At 36.7% G+C, this 20,369-nt stretch overlaps 3 protein-coding genes across 5 annotated transcripts in view; all 3 read right to left on the bottom strand.

Moving 5' to 3' along the window:
- LOC128265695 (ABC transporter H family member 2) overlaps window positions 1-12,877 on the bottom strand; it is a 52,861-nt gene extending 39,984 nt beyond the window's left edge. For both annotated transcript variants that reach the window (XR_008268904.1, XR_008268905.1), the window contains exon 1: window positions 12,148-12,877. The gene's annotated coding sequence lies outside the window, so the exon portion shown is untranslated. The remainder of the gene's footprint in view (window positions 1-12,147) is intronic.
- Window positions 12,878-13,350: 473 nt separating this feature from the next.
- LOC128265696 (atypical kinase COQ8B, mitochondrial) lies at window positions 13,351-16,259 on the bottom strand. The gene is made up of 2 exons (XM_053001888.1): window positions 14,642-16,259; window positions 13,351-14,578 (listed from the first exon to the last, which is right to left on the bottom strand). Exons 1-2 carry the CDS (start codon window positions 16,087-16,089, stop codon window positions 14,026-14,028), a joined length of 2,001 nt encoding a protein of 666 aa, XP_052857848.1. The 5' UTR covers window positions 16,090-16,259; the 3' UTR covers window positions 13,351-14,025.
- Window positions 16,260-17,002: 743 nt separating this feature from the next.
- LOC128265698 (FAD synthase) lies at window positions 17,003-19,574 on the bottom strand. 2 transcript variants are annotated; one of them, XM_053001890.1, is made up of 3 exons: window positions 19,377-19,574; window positions 18,343-18,987; window positions 17,003-17,548 (listed from the first exon to the last, which is right to left on the bottom strand). In XM_053001890.1, exons 1-3 carry the CDS (start codon window positions 19,386-19,388, stop codon window positions 17,240-17,242), a joined length of 966 nt encoding a protein of 321 aa, XP_052857850.1. In that variant the 5' UTR covers window positions 19,389-19,574; the 3' UTR covers window positions 17,003-17,239. The 2 variants fall into 2 exon arrangements, with proteins under 2 accessions (XP_052857850.1, XP_052857851.1); XM_053001891.1 differs by lacking the exon at window positions 19,377-19,574 and adding an exon at window positions 19,159-19,306.
- Window positions 19,575-20,369: the final 795 nt, after the last annotated feature.

The following is a 20,369-nucleotide window of genomic DNA, read 5'->3' as shown; positions in this document are numbered from 1 at the left end:
AATTAGTAAGTCAAAAAAATTATTTTTGCTTAAAACGTAAATATATATGAACATTCCATTTATTCTTTAAGGCCGTCTGTATCATATCGTGTATATATCCTAGGGGTATAGTTTTTATCTGTTTTTTTTTGTATCACAATTTTTTTTTTTCAGCTTAAAATTTAGTGAGGTGTATTAGTAGCCTTTTCTTTGGTCGACATCACAACTGAGTCGGATCCCCGGGGCAATCAAATTGAGCTGGATGTTTTCACTTGCCATTTCCGGGCTGCAACAACAAACCGCCCCAACGTCACCTACACAAGCACACACAAACTCACACACTCGCAGCGAGGAAAATGAAAATTTAGAAAGGACATGGCTTTGTTCCGATAAATCCCGGTGTGGCCAACAGAGAAACCACCAGAGGTCAAGTCGAATGACATGCGTGTTGGTATTGGCTTGCCATAATTATTATCATCATCTGCTAGTCATTGGAGAGTTTAACGCATCAAAGGCGAAAAAGGTAGACCGAATTTTGGGTTATTAAATCATTTCAAAGGCAAATGATTGGAAAACGCTTTCAATTTACATGTGAACAGATGGCAATTGTTCAGTGCTATGATTTTATAAACGGAAAGCTAAATAAGTGGGGCAGACTGTTATTACAATTTGAAGAAAATGTTTGATTTAATTTAATATTAAGGATTAAATCAGAATCCGAAACTGGATTTGAATTTTGTAAACTACTGCTAAAAAAAATAGAGCTAATACACTTTTTTTATGTAACGTTGATTATTTGATTGAGAACTTCCTTAAGCTCAATTTTTTTTGGTAGCGATTCCATTTTATTGGCAATGACAATTGGGTTTTGATTTCGTTTGCGAATTTAGTTTTTTTTTACGAATTAATGCCAAGGCACTTGTTGGAACATGTTGTGCATGCTAAAGATCTGGAGATCGCATTGGATCGGGCATTATACAACTTCGATTCCAGAGCGGCACGCGACTTTGCGCTTGCGCATTTGAATAAAAAAGGCAACCAAAGTCGGGCAAATTATTAGGGCGAAATAATGCCAGTCATGTAGCGACGTCAGTTCGTATTTGCTTATTTTATTCGTGCCGTATTTTTCAGCCGTTGACAAAATGAGCCAAATGATAAAGCAAGCGTAGAGGTGTTAGCTTTTTTTTTCTCGCTCAGCCGAATTCCACATTTTTTTTACTGATCACAATCAATTGAATGTCCGCATGTGCGATCCAGACTTCTGGGGTTTAATTTTTTATTTATGATTATTATGTTATTCTTTTTTTTTTACGACCAAATCGTTTTGTGTCACTAATTGGTTGGTTAAAGATTCAATATATATTGAGTAACCGATGATAGTCCATGAATCTCCCAGCCGAATCCATTATCTTTGGGAGGTGTTTGTGTGGCGCAAACAATAGTGAAATAAAGAAAAAAAAGATCCCCAACATTTGGCCCAAATTAAGTACTGTTCAAACACCGTTCCAGAACCTGTTATTCAAAAGCTGTTGACAACTTGTTGCCAACGGCAAACAGCGTTAACATTTCCTAAGAATGCGAGATCACCTGCTGCCACCTCCCACACACATTATCCATTACTTTGTCTATATCTATATCATTATTCTTTATTGGGGATATTCCTCATGGCAGAGTCGGCTGCTTTGAAGTGTCGGTGTAAACATCAGAGATCATCAAATAAGCCCTTCTATCTCAGTTTCGACTATTCGTGACATTACGCAAATATTTACACCTTCACTTGGTCAGCTCCAGATCCCCTTAATTTATTTAAATTCATTCGCATATTCCTATTATCTTTGTTTCTAATATTTCGATTTCCTATAAAAATAATTGGAACATATTTGAATTTAATTTAAATATCTGAAAATTAAATTTAAACTTAAGCCATATTTCACTCAAATAAAATGCATTTAAATTAAATATAAACTATTTTAGATCATATATTTTCCACATAAATTAAAATTTGTAACATTCAATTTAAAAGTCAGATATTTTTTTTTACTATTCCATTTTTTGTGAGTGTAAGACATTGAAAAAGAAATAAATGTTTTTATATTTTTGTATATTACAAAAAATGCTGTTTTTTGTTAACTATAAAGAAAACTGAGTATTATTTATTTAAGTATAAATAATAACCAATTCTGATTAAATTGACACCTTCAACACCTTTTCAAAATATAGTTTCCTATTTATCACATGGATTTATTAGATCACAAACGCTTTTCAGACGCATCTAACGACGCAGATATTATTCACTATGTACTGAATCCATATAGCTAGTTCGAATTTGAATCGCAAACATGTCGGCGACAAAAAAAACATTTGTTTGATAAAACGTTATCGGCCACGGGGGTCTCTGACACCCGAATAATATTACTACCATGGAGAAGTCTGGGGAACGAAAAGGGAGAACGACGGTGGAGTTGTTCTAAATTTGGAATAGACTTTTTGACAGTCCATCGCCGCGTTACGTTGATAATGTCATGTGTATTTACTTTTTTATTTTTTCTTTTTCTTTTGTTTCTTTTTTATTTTTTATTTCTTATTTTCTTTTTTAGTTTTTATCATCTTTTTGGCAGCCGGTTTTGGCTGGTTTAAGCCAACTTCTTTGGGGACTTCTCTTCGATCTTGGGATCTTAAGACGCAGCACGTGCAACTTGCACTTGTACTGGCTCTTCTCGGTGCGTTTCTCTTTCCCCGATCCTCTCTTCGCGTCTTTCTCTTGGGAACTCTCTTCTATGGGCATGACCACCGTACTTGTTTGTTATTCTCGCTCGCGGGCAAAGTCCAACGAGTGATGTTAAAGTTCATCGGTGATTTTAACTTGTTCTACACTATTTGAACAGATAAAAAAAACCCCAAGAAGGGGAAATAATCAAAAAGTAGTCCCACAAATGGGTGGTTTTAAAAAAAAATCACTAAATCACTAAAATCAAAATTTTATTCACAAATATGATTTAAATTAATAGACTAAGCTTTTTTGAGTTAGAGAAAAATTAAATAATTTTTGTTAAGCATCCATATATAATTCTATAAAATTATACAATTTTGTGTCCTTAAAAGTGAAAATATTTTACTATATTAAGGCATATTACCTAACTATTCTTGCAACAATTAAGCCGATGCACTGAAAATTTTTGATTTGAGGATATTTCAAAAGCAAAGACCTCATAATCTAAAGTAATCTTTTAATACCTATATTTTTACAAAGAGCTCACGCGTCGTATAAATTTATTTTTTAGCTCAGACTTATTACTTCAATAATTATGAATTATCAGCATTTTATTAAGTTTGGGTTTCTTTTTCGAAAAATTATGGTTTCTTTTTTTTTTCTTAAATCCAGCAAAAAAATAATATTTTCCAAAATACAAAATTTTTACAGTAAAAAAGGATTATGTTGCCTATAAAATAATTTAAAATTATAAAACTTTCTTTTGTTTTCAACTATATATAGTCTCTTCTAATAGAACAGTCAATCATGGCAAAATTTTGACTACAAATATAACAATTACAAGCATTAAAAGATAAGGGGCGGTGGCACTACTATTATTTTGACCGCAACTGTATGTTATATGGATGTCAACTCTATCATTATTATGTTTTTATGTAACCCCCTGAGCTCTGTAATCTTTATCCTCCAGGGGTGAATGTTGTTTCAAATATTCAAGAATAATTTAAGTTCTCTTTACATTCGCATCTTTCGTTCGTTCTCTTTCGAAAAATGATTTGAATTTTTCGCTTGGCGAGCCTTATCAATTTATTACGTTTTTCTGGTTGACTTTTTATACATTCCTTGTTGTATATTTTGTTTTCATTACGTAGCACTGATATGGGACGATCGGGCGTAATTAAGAGTCAAAGCCAGTCCCCCAGAAGCGCCGCCAGCCACCCACCGCCCCCTTGGAACGACCTTAAAAGGCGGTAAGTGAACTTTCATTGGTATTATAGCGAAATTAGTGCCTTCGCACGAACCTCTTCAATAATTGGGCACAATCAGAAGCGAAATGCTAAAAATGCTGGAAACGCTGGCAATATTAGAAACGTGTAAATATGAATTCACTTTATGTAAGTCGCATTTCCAGCGGAGACTGCACCGATCCAGAGTCACGAAAATAGCAACAGACCAAACCGAACCGGTTGAGAAAAAGGCAAAAACAACCAAAAACTATGCGGCAACAGGTCCGCAATGTGGAGCTGGGCGATCGAAGAGCATAAAATACACAGAAAGAAATACGAAACTCTAATTGAATATTCAATGCATACAGGTTTATCGGAATATATTCTATATATTTTATGTTCCTATTTTCTAACATTTTAAACACTATTTTAAGCCCAAGAAATAAAGTGGACTTTGAAAAGCAATGTAAATATTTGTTTACATCTTCTGCATTTTTGCCTAGATAATATTTCATGAATCCAAGTTAATCGAAATATATTCTATAACTTTATTTTCTTATTTCTTTTACATTAAAAACATTACATTAAAACCAAGAAATAAAGTAGACTCTGAAAACAATACAAATACTTGTTTACATCTTCTGCATTTTTTCATATATATAATTATTAAAAGAAAATCATATTTTGATTGTGTGCAGCCAAATGATTCATAAATATTTGTGACCTACAAAAACCTTCTTTGTTTGACTTTAATTTTACTTTACAGAAAGGTTCTTTGTTTTAAAAATAAGAATCAAGTTTTCATGAGTAATCGCCCGTAACAAAACTTTTTTTATTAAAAGCAGTAAAAACCATAATATATTTTCTGGCAAAAAAGGTGTAGCATTTACATCCCAAATAAAATATATATTTGTATTAGAATTAAAAAAATAATCTTCACTCAGGTAACAACATTGATCATGTAACCAAATGTTTATATAACTTTGACTTCCCTCAAATACGTAATAAAAAATTTAAACGATATAATATACATAAATTTGTTTAAAATGTTTAATAAATTACTTCAAATTTTTGGCAGGTGTAGGAAATACAAAATGTGGTTTGCTCCAGTCTACCGACTGGCCTCCCAAGTCCCCCTCTTAAGGTCGTCTGTAGAACGGAATCCCGGAGACAAGAGTCCGGACAAAGAAAACAAAAGAAAAACAAGAAAGGAAGCAAACTTCGGCAAGCCGAAGTTCATATACCCTTGCAGTTAATGCAAAAATTAAATATTCTTTAAAAACATCTATATTTTGAATTATATGCGTGCATGTTTAAAAGCATTGAAGCCATGATAATGTTCAGCTCAATTATTCGATCGCTCCTATGGCTGATCAGGAATATATATACTTTATAGGGTCGGAAATGTCTCCCCGTTGCAATCTTCGGACTAAAATTATAATACACTCTGCAAGGGTATACAAATATATAATAAAAGCAGGCAGGCAGGCAGCAACCGGCACAACAGCTTTGGCATTGCGTTATGCCAAGGCAAATCGCGATCATCATCGAGCCGGGCTTATGCCATTGGAACTGCATCATGACCATCTTTAATATGATCATCATTATCATTATCAGCATCATCGATGACGCCGCCGGTCGAAGAATGCAACGAATAACGAGTTTTCCCATCCTCAACGGCAGAAATATATGAGCACATCGCAATGCGCTCAAGTTCACCAAGATCGCAAGATCGGAGGATCGGAGGATCGGAGGACGATGATATGGTATAATATGGATATGGTATAGTATGATTTTAGTATAGTACGGTATGGGGGTATGTGGATTGCATGTGATGTGCCATCTGTTGGCTGCTCACAGGCTAATGCAGTCAATTATGTGATACATAGGCGGGCAATCAGGTTTAGGTTCGAATAGCCGATGCAACAGTGATTTTGAGCACAGATTTTTAAAAAAATATTATAGATTTATTAAATTTATTTAGAACATATTTTTAGTCTTTTTGCCTTAAACATATTTTTCGTTTTAGCAAATAGGAAAATCTTGATTTTCAATATTTTTTGTTGGAAACCCCAAAAAAAGTATTTAATATTACATTAAATTACATTGTGATTTCAAAACACCATTATTCTTTTGTTTTACTGAATAAAATCTCAAATATTTTGAAAACTTATAAATATTTAAATTATATTCAACACAAGGCTAAACAACTCTTCAATTTACTAATAGAAAGGAACGACAATCGTAACAATTTCGAACGAGATTCGTGATGACTAAAAATATATTATAGCATGAGCCAGCTCAGCGGAACTTCAACGCAATCAAACAGATGATTTAGCCTGCCAATGGAGATCTTTTTAATTTTTGCCCAATATTTGGGAGGGCAAAAAAAAACGAGCATTCTGCAAGAGACCTGAGTGCCTCATTGTTTATAAATTTTTTTGCTGTTAAAAAATATAATAAAAAAACCAAAGCAACACCAGCGGCAATAGCTAAAAAGTATGAAAATCTAAAACGTATTGGCTGAAACAAAACGTACCAAAAACCAATTTATTGTTATTAGTATTTCTAAGTAATATTTTGGAAATAATATCGCGTTTTGTTTTGTTTTCAGCTTCGTTTGTTTGTTTTTCTTGGTGCGCTTAAATGCAAACAAAACATATTTACCATTTAACCAGCACAGATCAGCAGATATATTTGTATACATTATAGCATACACACATAGGCGCAGATTTGTGCATCTATGGGAATTAAATTATAAAATTGAGACAGCATATGGTAAGTGGGAAAAGAAGTCGGTGGTATCAAGCAGGATTGATTGGCTAATTTATCAAAACTATGCATTTTCCGGCGAATTTATTATTTATCAGTAAGCTTTGTTATTCGTAGAAAAAATATAATTATTCCTAAGGCGCCAAACTAATTGCCATATTTAAAGAATTGAATTTGGCAATCTATAAATTGTTTATCAATTGGTTCTTATACATTTTCTTAAGAAATACACTAGATAACAATTATAAAATTAATGAATTAAACCTGTTATAACTTCTAAACTACCTTTTTTTATTATTTTACGCCAATTATTTGTATTATTTAAAATAATTTTTAATTATATATAACTTGATTTCTTCTGATTATTACGGATTTTATTCTTTTAAAAAATAAAGAGGTACCAAAAAGTCGCTTTAACGTACACACCATTCTCATAGAATTATTTTGCGTATCTTTGGCGCCAGTTATCTGACCACATAAACCAACAACAATAATAGTAACAACAACAATGACAACGTCAGCGGCAAGGCACCATTAAAAACATAATTTATCAACAATTTACATGCCAAGTCCAAGGCGTTTGTTAAGTGTTATTAAAAAATTACAAGCATCGGCAACGAAAAGTACGGCAACCAGTACGTGTGTGATGGTATCATTTTGCAGGTCTCATGAATATGCAAGAGGAATACCGAAGCCGAGGAAATTGCAACTATAGTTTTACCAATCACAAACTAATACTAGTTTGAAGGATCCCAGAGGTTTCGATTGCAAGCAATTATATACTGCCATTGCGCAGCCCCAAGAAATCCACAATTATGGATCCCCTCATCTCAAGACCCAGCAATTATAGATGGTCAATTTGTGTCCGAATGCCGATCAGCAATCGTATCGTATACAACATCTCAATCCGATTGGTAAACTTTTCCTTTTAAGAGCCAGAATAAATAAACAAACATGCGGCTGAATGGAAAAAGTTACTGAGAAGTTTCAATTATCTTCAATGGAATGGAAAACTTTTCGAAACAGACCAATTTTCGATGGAAGATTTATAATAAACATTTGCTATGTGAGTTATAAATTGATATAGTTGTTGTGTCTAGTTTTGGATTATTTTAAAAATTGTTCTTTATTTTTATTTATCTAGCAATGTTTAAAGTATGTTTAAATTTTATTTTATAAATTTCTGAAATATCTTATTGACTTAGGTAATTGAAATGTGCAATAATTTTATTAAAAAGGAAATAAAGAACCACCTTGTCATTATCATACTATTTTTTAATTTCCTATTTTCAAAATTCTTTTCACTCGGTTTGTAATTGTTTTTTATACAATTATTTAAAAAATACCCAAGAAATAAAATTGTAAATATTATTTAAGCGCAAAATATTTGAAAGCATAAGCAGTCCAAACTGGCAATAAGCTTATAAGTTCTGGCTGTTCGCTTATTTATTTTAAAATATGTAACATAAAATATGTAATATAAAAAGTACCCTCATTACTTTTGTCTTTTCAATAACATTTTTTTGTTAATGAAGAATCAGCTATGTTTAATTAGGTAACATTTTTAAAGAATTTAGTGTTAAAATTGATTAATATTTGTAAAGAAAAATAATGCCCAATAAAGCTGCCCAAATTTGGAATATCTTATCTACGATCGCATTCAGCGCAGCCGCTACTCGACTAGCGATCGCATAATTTGGAGCCCGCGTTTCTGGGAAGGCACTGATTTGAGATTTGAGATTCGAGAACTGAGATTTAATATATTTGAAGCATTTGGCACGTGGGTGACCGGCAAATGCGGAAGCGTCACTTGACGATGGCCAAATAAGCGCCTGTAAAAGTATCTCTATCTGTATCTGTATATGTATCTGGATTTGAGTCGGAATCTGGATCTGTAATCGTTGGTGTGAGCATCTGCAGTGCCTCATAATCATTCAAGTGGGTGTCTTCAACATGAATGAAATGGAATTGGAAGTGGAATTGAAATTGGAATTGGAAGAGCAGCAGCGCGGCCACAAAAAATCTCGTTCAGTCACTTTGCGAAAAGCACAAAACAGAACAGCATACAAATGTATCTGCGGGCCTGTGGATGTATCTTCTTATCTATATCTGTATCTGTATCTGTATCTGTATCTGTATCTGTATCTGTATCTGTATCTGTATCTGTATCTGTATCTGTATCTGTATCTGTATCTGTATCTGTATCTGTATCTGTATCTGTATCTGTATCTGTATCTGTATCTGAATCTCTATCTGTATCTGTATCTGTGTGCCTGCAGAGCAATCGAATCAAGAGACAAACTGGGTAATTGGTTCATTATATAGTAGAAGCCAACGACATCCGCTCGTTAATGTAAATTACACAATAGTTTCGAATCATTTTTTTCATCTGCGCTTAATTTTTCATTCCATTTTGGCATTCCATCTCTTTGTGAGGAAATCGCAGGATAGGGATAAGTTTGTGCAATCAATGCATACAATATTTTTAATATCGGAAAATATAGTTTTCACATTGTTTATATATCGAAAGAAGTTTTAACTTTCATTTATAGTAACATATGAGTGTATATAGGCACAACTTTGATGCACATATAAATGCTTTATGGCATTTCTTACATTACTTAAGCATATTATCAACAAACCAAACTCTTTTTGATCATGTACCCAGAAAATCATTTATGCAAATGTTTTTGTATAATAATGCACCCAGAACGTCTTTCATAAAAAAGTTAAAAGCCCAAAATGCCTACCGAGGTGCCAAATTTATTTGTCCAGTAATCTGACATTTTCCTGGAACCCATAACCTCAAATTCGCCTCCATATTGCCGCCCGATGTAAACACAGTCTAGAAACTGGATTATGATCCCACCCGATGTAAACACAGTCTGGAAACTGAATAATAACACACCTAAAATTTCATTCTTAAAAAGTTAAAAGAACAAAACAACTACCGAAGTGTCAAATTTGTTTGTCCAGTAATCTGAAATTTCCCTGGAACCTAATACCATAATTTCCCCTTCATAATCCCGCCTATTATAACCACAGTCTCGAAACTGGATAATAATGCACCCGAATGTCTTCAATAAAAAAGTTAAAAGAACAAAATGCCTACCGAGGTGCCAAATTTATTTGTCCAGTAATCTGACATTTTCCTGGAACCTAAAACCGCAATATTCCCCCTCTATATTTTCGCACGATGTAAACACAGTCTGGAAACTGGATGCAATTATTATTTATTTCATAAATAAACTTTAAGAACAAAAAGCCTACCGAGTGCCAAATTTATTTATCCAGCAATCTTAAATTTCCCTGGAATCTAAAATTTATTTGTCCAGGGATCTTTTATTTCCCTTGGGTCTAAAACCATAATTTCCCCTCCATAATCCCGCCCGATGTAAACACAGTCTGGAAACTTTCCATTAGTCCGGGGAAACGGAGATAACGGCAAAATAACGCGCAGAGATCGCAGAAAATCGGAATATGATAGAAAATGTTATTGAGATATGAAAACATTGGATGAGGATCTACTGTAGTCTAAATTTATTAATCAACTATTAGACATTTTTTGTGTTGCCTGTGTCTTTTTATTATTATTCCGTTAAAGAGACCTGGTGATCGCGAAAGAGAGCCATCGAAAGAGACGAGCAGAGAGAGGCAGGCGGTGATAAAGAGAGGGAGGGAGAGCGGGCTGATAAACCAGCAGGAGCAACAACAACAGCAAACAAATACAATGCGAATTATCAGTGGACTGCGTGATATGATTATCAAAAGGTTCCCATTGCTGTTGTTGTTGCAGCGGCTGCTGGCAACGGCATTTCTGAACATACATATAAGTAGACAGTACACATATATATATATATGTATATATATATATATCAAGAAGTATATATACATATACATACCCCATACACGCACATTCCAATACATGTGAATATGGAACAGTTTATTCATCCAATCCATATATAATTAAGACGTTTTCAACGTGCTTTGATAGCGCCCAAAAAGAAAGACAACAAATATTTAAACAAATATGTAAATACCTAATGATGAACAAATTAACCAAACTGAATGAAATGGAATCGAAAATCGAAATACTTTCCATTAAAAGAACTATTTTCTTAACCAATAAAACATAATTTTTACAAAAGATTTAGTTCTTAATAATACTATGTTTTTATACCCTTGCAGAGGGAATTCTAGTTTCAGTCAGAAGTTTGCAAAGCTGTGATAAATATATATATATATATATATAGTATATATATTCTTGATCAGCATCATTAGTCGATCTAGCCATGTCCGTCTGTTAGTCCGATTCTACGCAAACTAGTCTATCAGGTATAAAGCTATCTGCATGAAACTTTCCCAAAAGTTGGCTTTCTATTGCAGGTAATACATAAGAAGGAACGAACCGGATCGGACGACTATGGCATATAGCTCCCATAGGAACAATCGGAAAAATAAATTAAAAATATTATAACTTTGCTGTTTTTTAATTTAATTTTTAGTTCTTCGACATATAGTAAATATATCAGATTTACGGTGTAAATTTCATAAAAATTGGAAGACTATATCATATAGCTCCAATGAAAACAATAAAAATATAAAAAAAAAAATCCTTTCTTACTTTCTGGCCTCTTCGATTAGTAAGCACAATTGGTTGGATAACAAAGGTCAGCCTATCAGTTTCCAAGTATTTTGTTATCAATTCTTAACACCCTTTCTCATTCTCCCTCTATTTTGTTGTATATTTTCCACTTCAAATCTTTTCCTTTTCCCCCCGTAGCATCGTTACAATAATGGAATAATGGAGGACGTCTAATTTAATTCTCGCACTAGCGTAGATCCAATTTTTTGAGGAGGATGTTTGCGATCCAAAAACTATGTTACCTATTTTTTCAATCTGGAATCGACATTTTTGGAACATTTTTTGATTTTATAGTTCACTCAATATTAACTATATATGCATAGTTTTGCTTTATATAATTTGATATATTTATCGTGCGATAACTAAATCTTCGTTATTATAGAGATTTTTTATTTTTATATACTTTTCTTGCTCTGATACTATATACTATTGTATTTTATAGCGAACTATGAATTAGTGTACTAGAAAAACCCTTTGAATATCGTTTAATTTTCTGATTATAAAATGTTTAATTTAATAGAGATGCGTATGTATATTCTTTCGATATACTTATATATAAGACACTCGGGGGGGGGATGGGGGGGAGGGTTAATAACCTCTAAAGCCCCCGTTTGACTGCACCACTGGTTGCACATATACATATATATATATATATATATATATATATATATAAATATATATATATATGAATAAATATGTGTGTGTAAATACTTATACACACTCAAAACGAACAACTCCCACAGTTCACTTTCATTGATAAACTCGGCTCTTCGCTCTTCTTCTTCGCCATGCAAATCCAATTGTCTGCTACTTACTTTATTTTTTGTGGTGTGTGTGACATCAATCAGCATCGCTTTGTTGTTTTTTGCTTTTGTTGTTGCTGTGTTGCTGTGATGCTGTGTTATTTATTATTTTTATTTTTTTATTTTTTTTTTTTGTTGCTCGACAATTGAAGCTAACCAACATTAAACTATAACTTCCTCACAAACACACACGCACTGCACTCTCAACAAAAACAACAAAAAAACAATATCATATATGGTATTATCATATTAAGTATAGCATTAATTCAAGTTAAATAAAGAGAGAGGCGCGCGTAAGTTTGAATAATTTAAAAAGGCGCGCGCACAATATGAAATGTCACTATTTTGCAATCAATTAATACTTGAATGATTTAGTATGTTTGGAAAACAACAAAAAACAAATCCTAAAAAGGCACAATTTATTATCCTATTCACTTCGATCACCAGCACTTCATTATTCAATTAAATAATTAACGCCCGGTAGCAGTTTCGTTTTTTTTTCTTTTTTGTCATCCCTGATATTTGCTTTATTTCTCGTACATTTTTGATTCCGGTGCGATATTCACGCTGCTAACCGCCGACACAAAATGAAAATGAAAATGGAATTCAATTTGTTGCTGATATTCGTTTGGCTCTCTTAGTGCTTTTTCGTCTCTCTGACGCATCGGTTCGCGCTCTTAGGTGCTCTTTCATGTGCTCTTTACCCATACGACGCCGTCGCCCTGGTTAACGAGATAAGCTTTTTAACTGGAGGATCATGTTAGTGTTAAAAAGTCCCTGATCATGTTGGCTAGATATAAAGAAAACAAATGGTCATGTTAAGCTGCACTAAATAAAAACAATCTTGAAATTCTTGTAAATCGAATAGAAACCGATTTAAGTTAAGGTGTTAAAAAATCCCTGATCATGTTAGCAAAATGTACTTAGTGTACTTATTCAGATAAATTTAAATTATAACTTGTTTTTTGAAAATGTGGTCTTAAAGTTTTCAAAAAACACGTTAGATAAATGATAAATAAGGCATATATAAATAATCCAAGTCCATGGCAGCTATTTATCTGTTAAAAATGTAAATATTTTTATTATAAACTATCTAAGATTAAAAAAATGAAAAATTTAATTAGCAAACCCATTGCTTTTGTAAACAAGGTATTTTTTATTTCAAAACAGTTTAGAACTCTCAATTTCAATTCTGAAATCATTCAGATGCTCATAAAGGAAATATTTAGGTGCATACTTTTCGGTGGGTGAAATACTCGATTGAATAAGGAACAAACCAAAGGTTTTTTATTGGTTTTTTAAGATCTCTTTAATGTAGAGACGATAGTGGTTGAATTCGTTACACATAATCAAGTAAAATTGAACACATTCCACCTTTAAAATATTTGTTAATGAACTATATTAAAATATATTTCATATTCATCTGTTAATATAATTACAAAATAATCTTTTAAACACTGTTTTTTTTTTTTGTTATGAACCTTTTTAATTAACACCTATTTACAGACCCAAATTTGTGTTTAAAATTAAAAAAAATGTATTTCACCATTGTGGCAACAAAAAATACCAAGTGTTAGATTTACACTTGCTTAACAACTTTTGTGCTATGCCATTCCTAACTGCAGAGCTTGTCCCATTTAGTTATGTGTTATTTTTTTATTTTAATATACGTCCACTGGCTGTTTCATGGATCTCCTCGGAACAAAGACTCCCAGAACAAATACAACCAAGTAAGTCGCCAATTGCATTTACATATAAGCGCACTTAAGTGTTACTACTACTACTACAGATAAAAAATAAAAGAAAGGAGCCAGTTGCATTCACAAATAAAGCGCCCTTAAGTGTTACCTCTGCTACTTGGCAAAAGAGATTGGACGGAGCAAGTCCTCACTAGTCCTTGAATTTGCCCAGCACGATGTCCTTGTAGAAGGGAACGCAGTTCATGCGCACATTGAGTCTGGCGCACAGCAGGAAAATCCCGGAGAGCTTGCGATGGATGGAGTAGATCTCCTCGGGCGGCGGGCACAGTCGATGGGCCACCATGGTGGGCACCAAGGCGGCCAGCCGCTCGGTGGTGTTCTGCCTGCCAAAGTCGAACTCGCCGTCGTAGCGAAAGATCTCGCCCAGGATCATCACCGCATCCACGTGCGCCTGCTCCATCTGCTTCGTCTCGTAGCCGGTGAGGAAGCCCATCTGGCGCGACATCTCCAGCACGCCCTGCCGATTGTCCTCCGCCGCACTCATGATCACCTGCCGATAGTTGCGGATGAACTCATGCCTGTAGAAGCGAGTCGAGCCAAAATCGATCAGCATCAGTCGGCGACTGGGTGCGTCGTACAGGAAGTTGGACCAATTCGGATCCGTCTGCATGCACTCGATCTCGAACAGCTCACGCAGGCAGAGTTTCAGCACGGAGGCGGCTATGTGGGCGCGATGCTCGTAGCTGCAAGAGATTGCAAGAGTCTAGATAAGGATCGATTGGCAATGGAGATGCTGACACGCTCACCTCAAGTCGAAACACTTGTCGAGCGGCACGCCCGGCACCAGTTCGGTGGTGAGGACACTGGAGGTGGTCAGGTCGCGCACCACACGCGGCACATAGTACTCCGGATAGGGGGCGATCATCTGGCGGAACTTCTCCGTGTATTCCGCCTCGCGATCGTAGTCCACCTCCCACTGCAGCTCCCGCTTGGCCACGCGCACCACGTTGTCGATGAAGAAGCCCTGCGGAAAGACGTCCCACACCTTGAGCATGCCCACCAGATTGTCGATGTCGCTCTCGATGCTCTGGGCCACGCCGGGATATTGGATTTTGATGGCCACATCCATGCCATCAAGCAGCCTGGCCCGATGCACCTGGCCAATGGAGGCGGCCGCAAACGGTTTCGCCTCAAAGTGGCTCAACCGCTGGCGCCAATCGGCCCCCAACTGGGTGTTCATCACCCGCTCCACCTGCCAGTCGGGCATGTAGTCCGCCGCCTGGCGCACCCGCTCAAAGGCCTTGGCCAGCTGCGGCGACACCACACTGGAATCCTGGATGCTCAGTATCTGGCCGATCTTCAGGGCAGCTCCTCGCACCTTGCACAACGTGTCCACAATGCGTTCGGCATTGGCGGGACTGAGTAGGGCCTCCCGCATCGTTGTGGATCCGCCCAGGCCGAGGGCTCCCTTGGTCAGCTCGCTGAGCGTGCCCACGCCCAAACCGGCGAACAGGCCGCCAAAGGAGGCCATCCTGCCGATGCGCGACGACGGCACCTTCCGCTGCTTGGCCACCTGGCTCAGTGCGGGCACATCTATGGGCTGCCTATTTGGTTCTGCTTCTAGTTCTGGCTCTGATTGATCCTTTGCCTTGGCGCCTGCCACAAAGCGCAGCACATTGTTGACATACTCCGTGTCCTGGGTAATGATGCCCGCATCCGTCGGCTTGCCCGGCCCCTGGGCCATCTTGGTCTGACTGCTTTTGGTGGCCGGGGTGCGCAGACTGACACTGCGATCCTTGTTTCTGCGCGAGAGTATCTCCTCGAATTCCTGCAGCGTTATGGAGGATATATCCAGATTGGCGGCGTCCCAGTTGCTGTGATTATGCACCGTGGAGGGGGGTTTATTTTTCGTGACGCTGGCCGATGCCGATGAACTGGCCTCCGAAGTGCCCGATTCCTTGCGCGACAGCTTAACCTTGGCGTCCAGGAGCGAACAGATGCCTTTGGCCACCACGTAGCCCCTTTCGCCGGTTTCCTGGAGTGCCAGTTGCAGTTTTCTCAATTCGTCGGTGGGATTTTGACCAGATTTCCTCACCAGCTGCGCCGTGTGTTCGGCATTGGCGGCGATGAGCTCACGAATGCTCGAGTTGCTCCAAAGATGACGACCGTGGGCGAGATGCTCGCGCCCACACGCCTCCATCACGATTTGAAGTCCGCGCAGCAGCGCCAGCATTTCTTGGGCGGATCGTGACATGGCCAGCGGGAGGGGGGCAATACTGGTTTGCAGCTCTCGCCTTCGCGCCGGGGTGATTCACCACGACAACGATCTGCTCCGGATTACGTAAATCGAGTAAAATGATCGCAAAATGTTCGAAAGAAGCCCGCAATGTTGTGAAAATGCGCCGAAAATCAGCTGCGAAATCAGCTGTCCGGTTGGCAGATTTGTCACATCAGCTTTTTTTATTGAAAGCTTTAAAGCTGTTTTCTAACCTTTTTTTTAAATTGGCAGTGCAATTTAGTGCTCTTCTAGATGAAAGCAACAGTGAAAGAGTTGGCAGATCAGCTTTTTATTGCATTTGTAGCTACCTTAAGACTGGAAGCTGCATCATTTAAGTGCTTCTCTAGCTTAATTAACAGTGGCAGAGCTGACACAAGGGCGATTTTTACCTTTCTTAACAGTGGCAGTGATGACTTAACAGCGATTTCAAACGATTTTGGTTTTTAACATGCCAGCAGGACAGAGTTTCCAGCTATTCTAGCTATGTTATGGTTAAAAGCTGTTACTCCAAACGTTTTAACAGTTTAGTGCTGACAAATCAGCGATGTTGTGGCAGAGCTGTTAAAAACGCGATTTTAAGTTAATTCTGGCTTTTTTGCCTGTTTCAGTACGATTTTACTATTTTTACCTTTATCCCGGCTTTCCTTTTGTTTTTAATAACCATAACTTTATGTATTTTAAGCCTTTTTTTTAAGAACGACGATATAATTTTGAACATGCAAATAATTTTCATTTAATTGAGTTTTAGCTATCAGCATTTAATTTTTTGTTAGCAATTCAAGATTCAAAATGTAAAATTCACGTTCGTTACTCGTAAAGTAAGAAGAGCGTTTTTGACGACCTAAAACTCAATAGCCATAAAAGCTAGACACCATATGTAAACAGCATATTCCGCCACAAAAACAGTGAACCCTGCTGAAAGTGGCCCGATGACAGAGCCCACGTTTATTCAGCAGCCTAGCTTAGGTCGTAAAAAATATTAGATTAAGTATGTGTACCGAAATCCAAATCACAAGCGAATATATCTACATATATACAATTTGTGACTAACTAGAGTTTAAGCTATTTCAATTGCACTACATCCATGCGACTGGCACAGCGCTTTATTTGCCCATGCCCATGTGTCCTACTTCCTGGGCAGGCGACCAGCACGTTCCAGGGCGGGATCGTCCAGCTCCCAGGCGGGTCGATAGCCACTCGGATCGCAGGAGCAGCCGGAATCGGAATCACAGCCGCACTGGGAATCGGGATCTCTGAGGTGTCGGAGGTGCGGATTGGGAATTGTATTGGATCGATTACCGACCGAGGTATATCCCCGATCGTACAGACTGCAGTACGGCACCGAGTGCATGTGGATGTAGTGCCAGACGTCGTGGTAGCTCCATTCCAGCAGAGGATTCAGACGCATCATCGGCGGCCAGTCGTTGTCGGTGGGCTGGAAATAGGAAAGAAATTATAAAGTATTAGACTGCCTTTGAATGAAGAACAAATGGGAATGTAAACATCGAATTTTAACTAAAAGATGTAAGTACTTCTATTTTTCAAATGACTTAGTATCTTTCAAATGTTTTATTATCTTTGGTGACTAATTGCCACAAAAAAAAAAAATCATTAACCTTATGAGATTCGCAAAAATCAATTAATAGGTACTGAAAAAAAAAGGTTAATACTTGAAGGGCATTCATATGTAGCTTAAATTTGATTACAACAAATTCTAATCACGTTTTTTCAAATGTTACTTAGGAAAATGAGACGTGCTTGATAGCAAATAAGCCACAGACCCTTAAACACAACGAGTATCGTTTATAAGTACACCCTTCCCTTATCTAGGTTACAAGAAACATGACATTTAGAAATGCATATCAGAGTGATATTTACAAAAGAAAATGTTACTTTCAATGATAATAAAGGCAGTGCTTATGATTCTTTAATAATAAAATTGACTAATGAATTCGAGACTGATTTTTACAAAATATAACTATTATTAAAATAAAAGAGAACGTTAGAAAAAAGATTTCATTTACAAAAATCTGCTAAACATTAGAAAGTTTAAAATTGTGACAATGATCATAAATAATTTTCAAAGTATTTGAACATTAAGGCCTGCATGTAGATAAAGATTTCTTTGGCAACCATAAATCATGAACCCATCCTAAGGATTTCCTATCTATTCCGTAATAAATCTTGTAAATTTTGAATGGAAAAGTAGGGAGTTTTCTTTGGCTTCACCTGCATGGGCGCCAAGTGCTGGCAGTAGGGATCCGTGTTCCGGCTGCCAACGAAGACGGCTTTGATGCGTGGCATGTCGGCTGCCATGTGGGTGAGTGCCTCCTTGAGGGATCCCTCGTACTCCACCAGCTCCACGCGATAATGACGAACGCAGCGCTGGACAAACTCGTCGATTTCCGTGAAGGAATCGCCGGATTTGATGTACAACATGGGAATGTCACCGCTGGAGATGTTCTCCTGGCGGAGGAAACGCATGAGGAGATCCAGCAGGACGGTGCAATCCTTGCCGCCGTTGAAGCAGAAGATTAGCTCCTCCACGCCGTAGATTTGCAGGGTTTCTGTGAAGAAGGCGAAGGCTTTCCGTTGCCTTTCCTCGATTGCCAGCCGATCCTCCTGGGATATTTCAAAGAAAGTGGGCATATCTTGAGGCTGGACATCCAGCGGCTCCTGCGGATCCTCTGGACCGTTCGACATGCTCCTTTTTTGCATAAACAAATGCTTTTTGGTGTCCGTTTTTGCGGATATTATCGTGCTGGTTGTGGCGGTTTTTGTGGTCCGGCGGCATTGGTTCATGATGCTCAGTGGGCGGTACGGTAGCGGGGGGCGTGGCCGTGCCCTGGCCAGCAAGCACGATGACGTCACAAGCTGTCGATGTGAAGAAAATCGCAATTAAAGCGTTTTGGAAAAAGCCAAAGTATTAAAATAAACAAAAACTTTCGCCGAAATCTGTTGGTATGTTGGTATGTTGGTGTGTTGGTGGGCACTTGTAGGGCTGTGTTTTTATGTAACATTGTGTTTGTGTGCCATTTAACTAACTTCAACTTTGTTAATAACGTGGTAAATGCTTCAGCGGTTGACGCTCAACTGATTTGGCTTATCAGCAAGCCAAAATTACATCACAATCGTATCGAAAAAGTAAGCAAAATAAAACCAAAACCTCAAGCACTCACACACACACACACACACACACATACACACACACACGTGCGTAAGCCAAACACATGGCGCTCACACAAACACACACACACACTTACCCAACAGCGCATGTATTTGTTGTTGCCTCGACAATTATTGTCACATTTAACTATTTTTCCGCAGCGACGATAATGCAATTATTTCATTTTGTTAATTGGAATTCCATGCCAGTGATTTGCCTTCCTTTTTTCGCTTTTCAACATCGATGCAACAATCAAAGCGAACACAACAAAAAATACTCGAAGCTTCGGGGTCTATCGGAAAATCAGCTGTTTTAATAGAATTATCGATAACATTGATGAAGGATAGATAAATAGCTAAATATTTGAAAAAGTAGCTAAATTTCCAGAACTCGCTAATAACGAATCTCATAAACACATCCTTAAAATAAGACCATAATATAAATTAATAATAATAAAGAAACAATAAATCCTCAAAACTCTCTCTTTAGAATATTTATTCTATCCATGCAAAAGTTACCATTTTTCGACTTTATCATAAATCCATAAAAATTACAAAATATGTTCAATTTTTTAAATTTTTATTTTACATATAACAAATTGATGTTTGTGTGTGTTAAACAACAACAAAAAGCACGATAAAAATACGCTCTACACATATAATAAATGGGCACTGTTGGCGTTACTCTGGGCGTGTTTTCTGAATTGCGTCCTTGTTTTTCGTGGTTTCTACACAGAGAGAAAATATCACAAAATTCGGGTTTTTGTACTTCGTGATATTTTAAACATTAAATCGATACATAAATAATTTAAAAAAAACTATCATATACTATACTAAAAGGTACAAATCTATTGGTCGGCGGTAAAAAATATGTAAACATTTTATGAATTTAATCAAATTTAATTTTTTAAATTGCATTGTGTAGAAACAGAAAATATTTTTGCCAAATACTTTTCATTTCAAATAACATCAACATTTTTACTTTGATTTGAGGTATTATAATCGTATTAAAAATATTCCTGAAACCGATTTAAACTTTCTTGAGATATGATTATTGGCTTATAACAAGCCGACCGTGGGCGTTTTAGCTA

Source organism: Drosophila gunungcola, unplaced genomic scaffold (assembly GCF_025200985.1).
Source record: "Drosophila gunungcola strain Sukarami unplaced genomic scaffold, Dgunungcola_SK_2 000147F, whole genome shotgun sequence".
In the NCBI taxonomy this organism is placed as follows: Eukaryota; Metazoa; Arthropoda; class Insecta; order Diptera; family Drosophilidae; genus Drosophila; species Drosophila gunungcola.
Note: the sequence above shows the minus strand (reverse complement) of the source record. Positions and strands in the feature narration are given on the sequence as shown.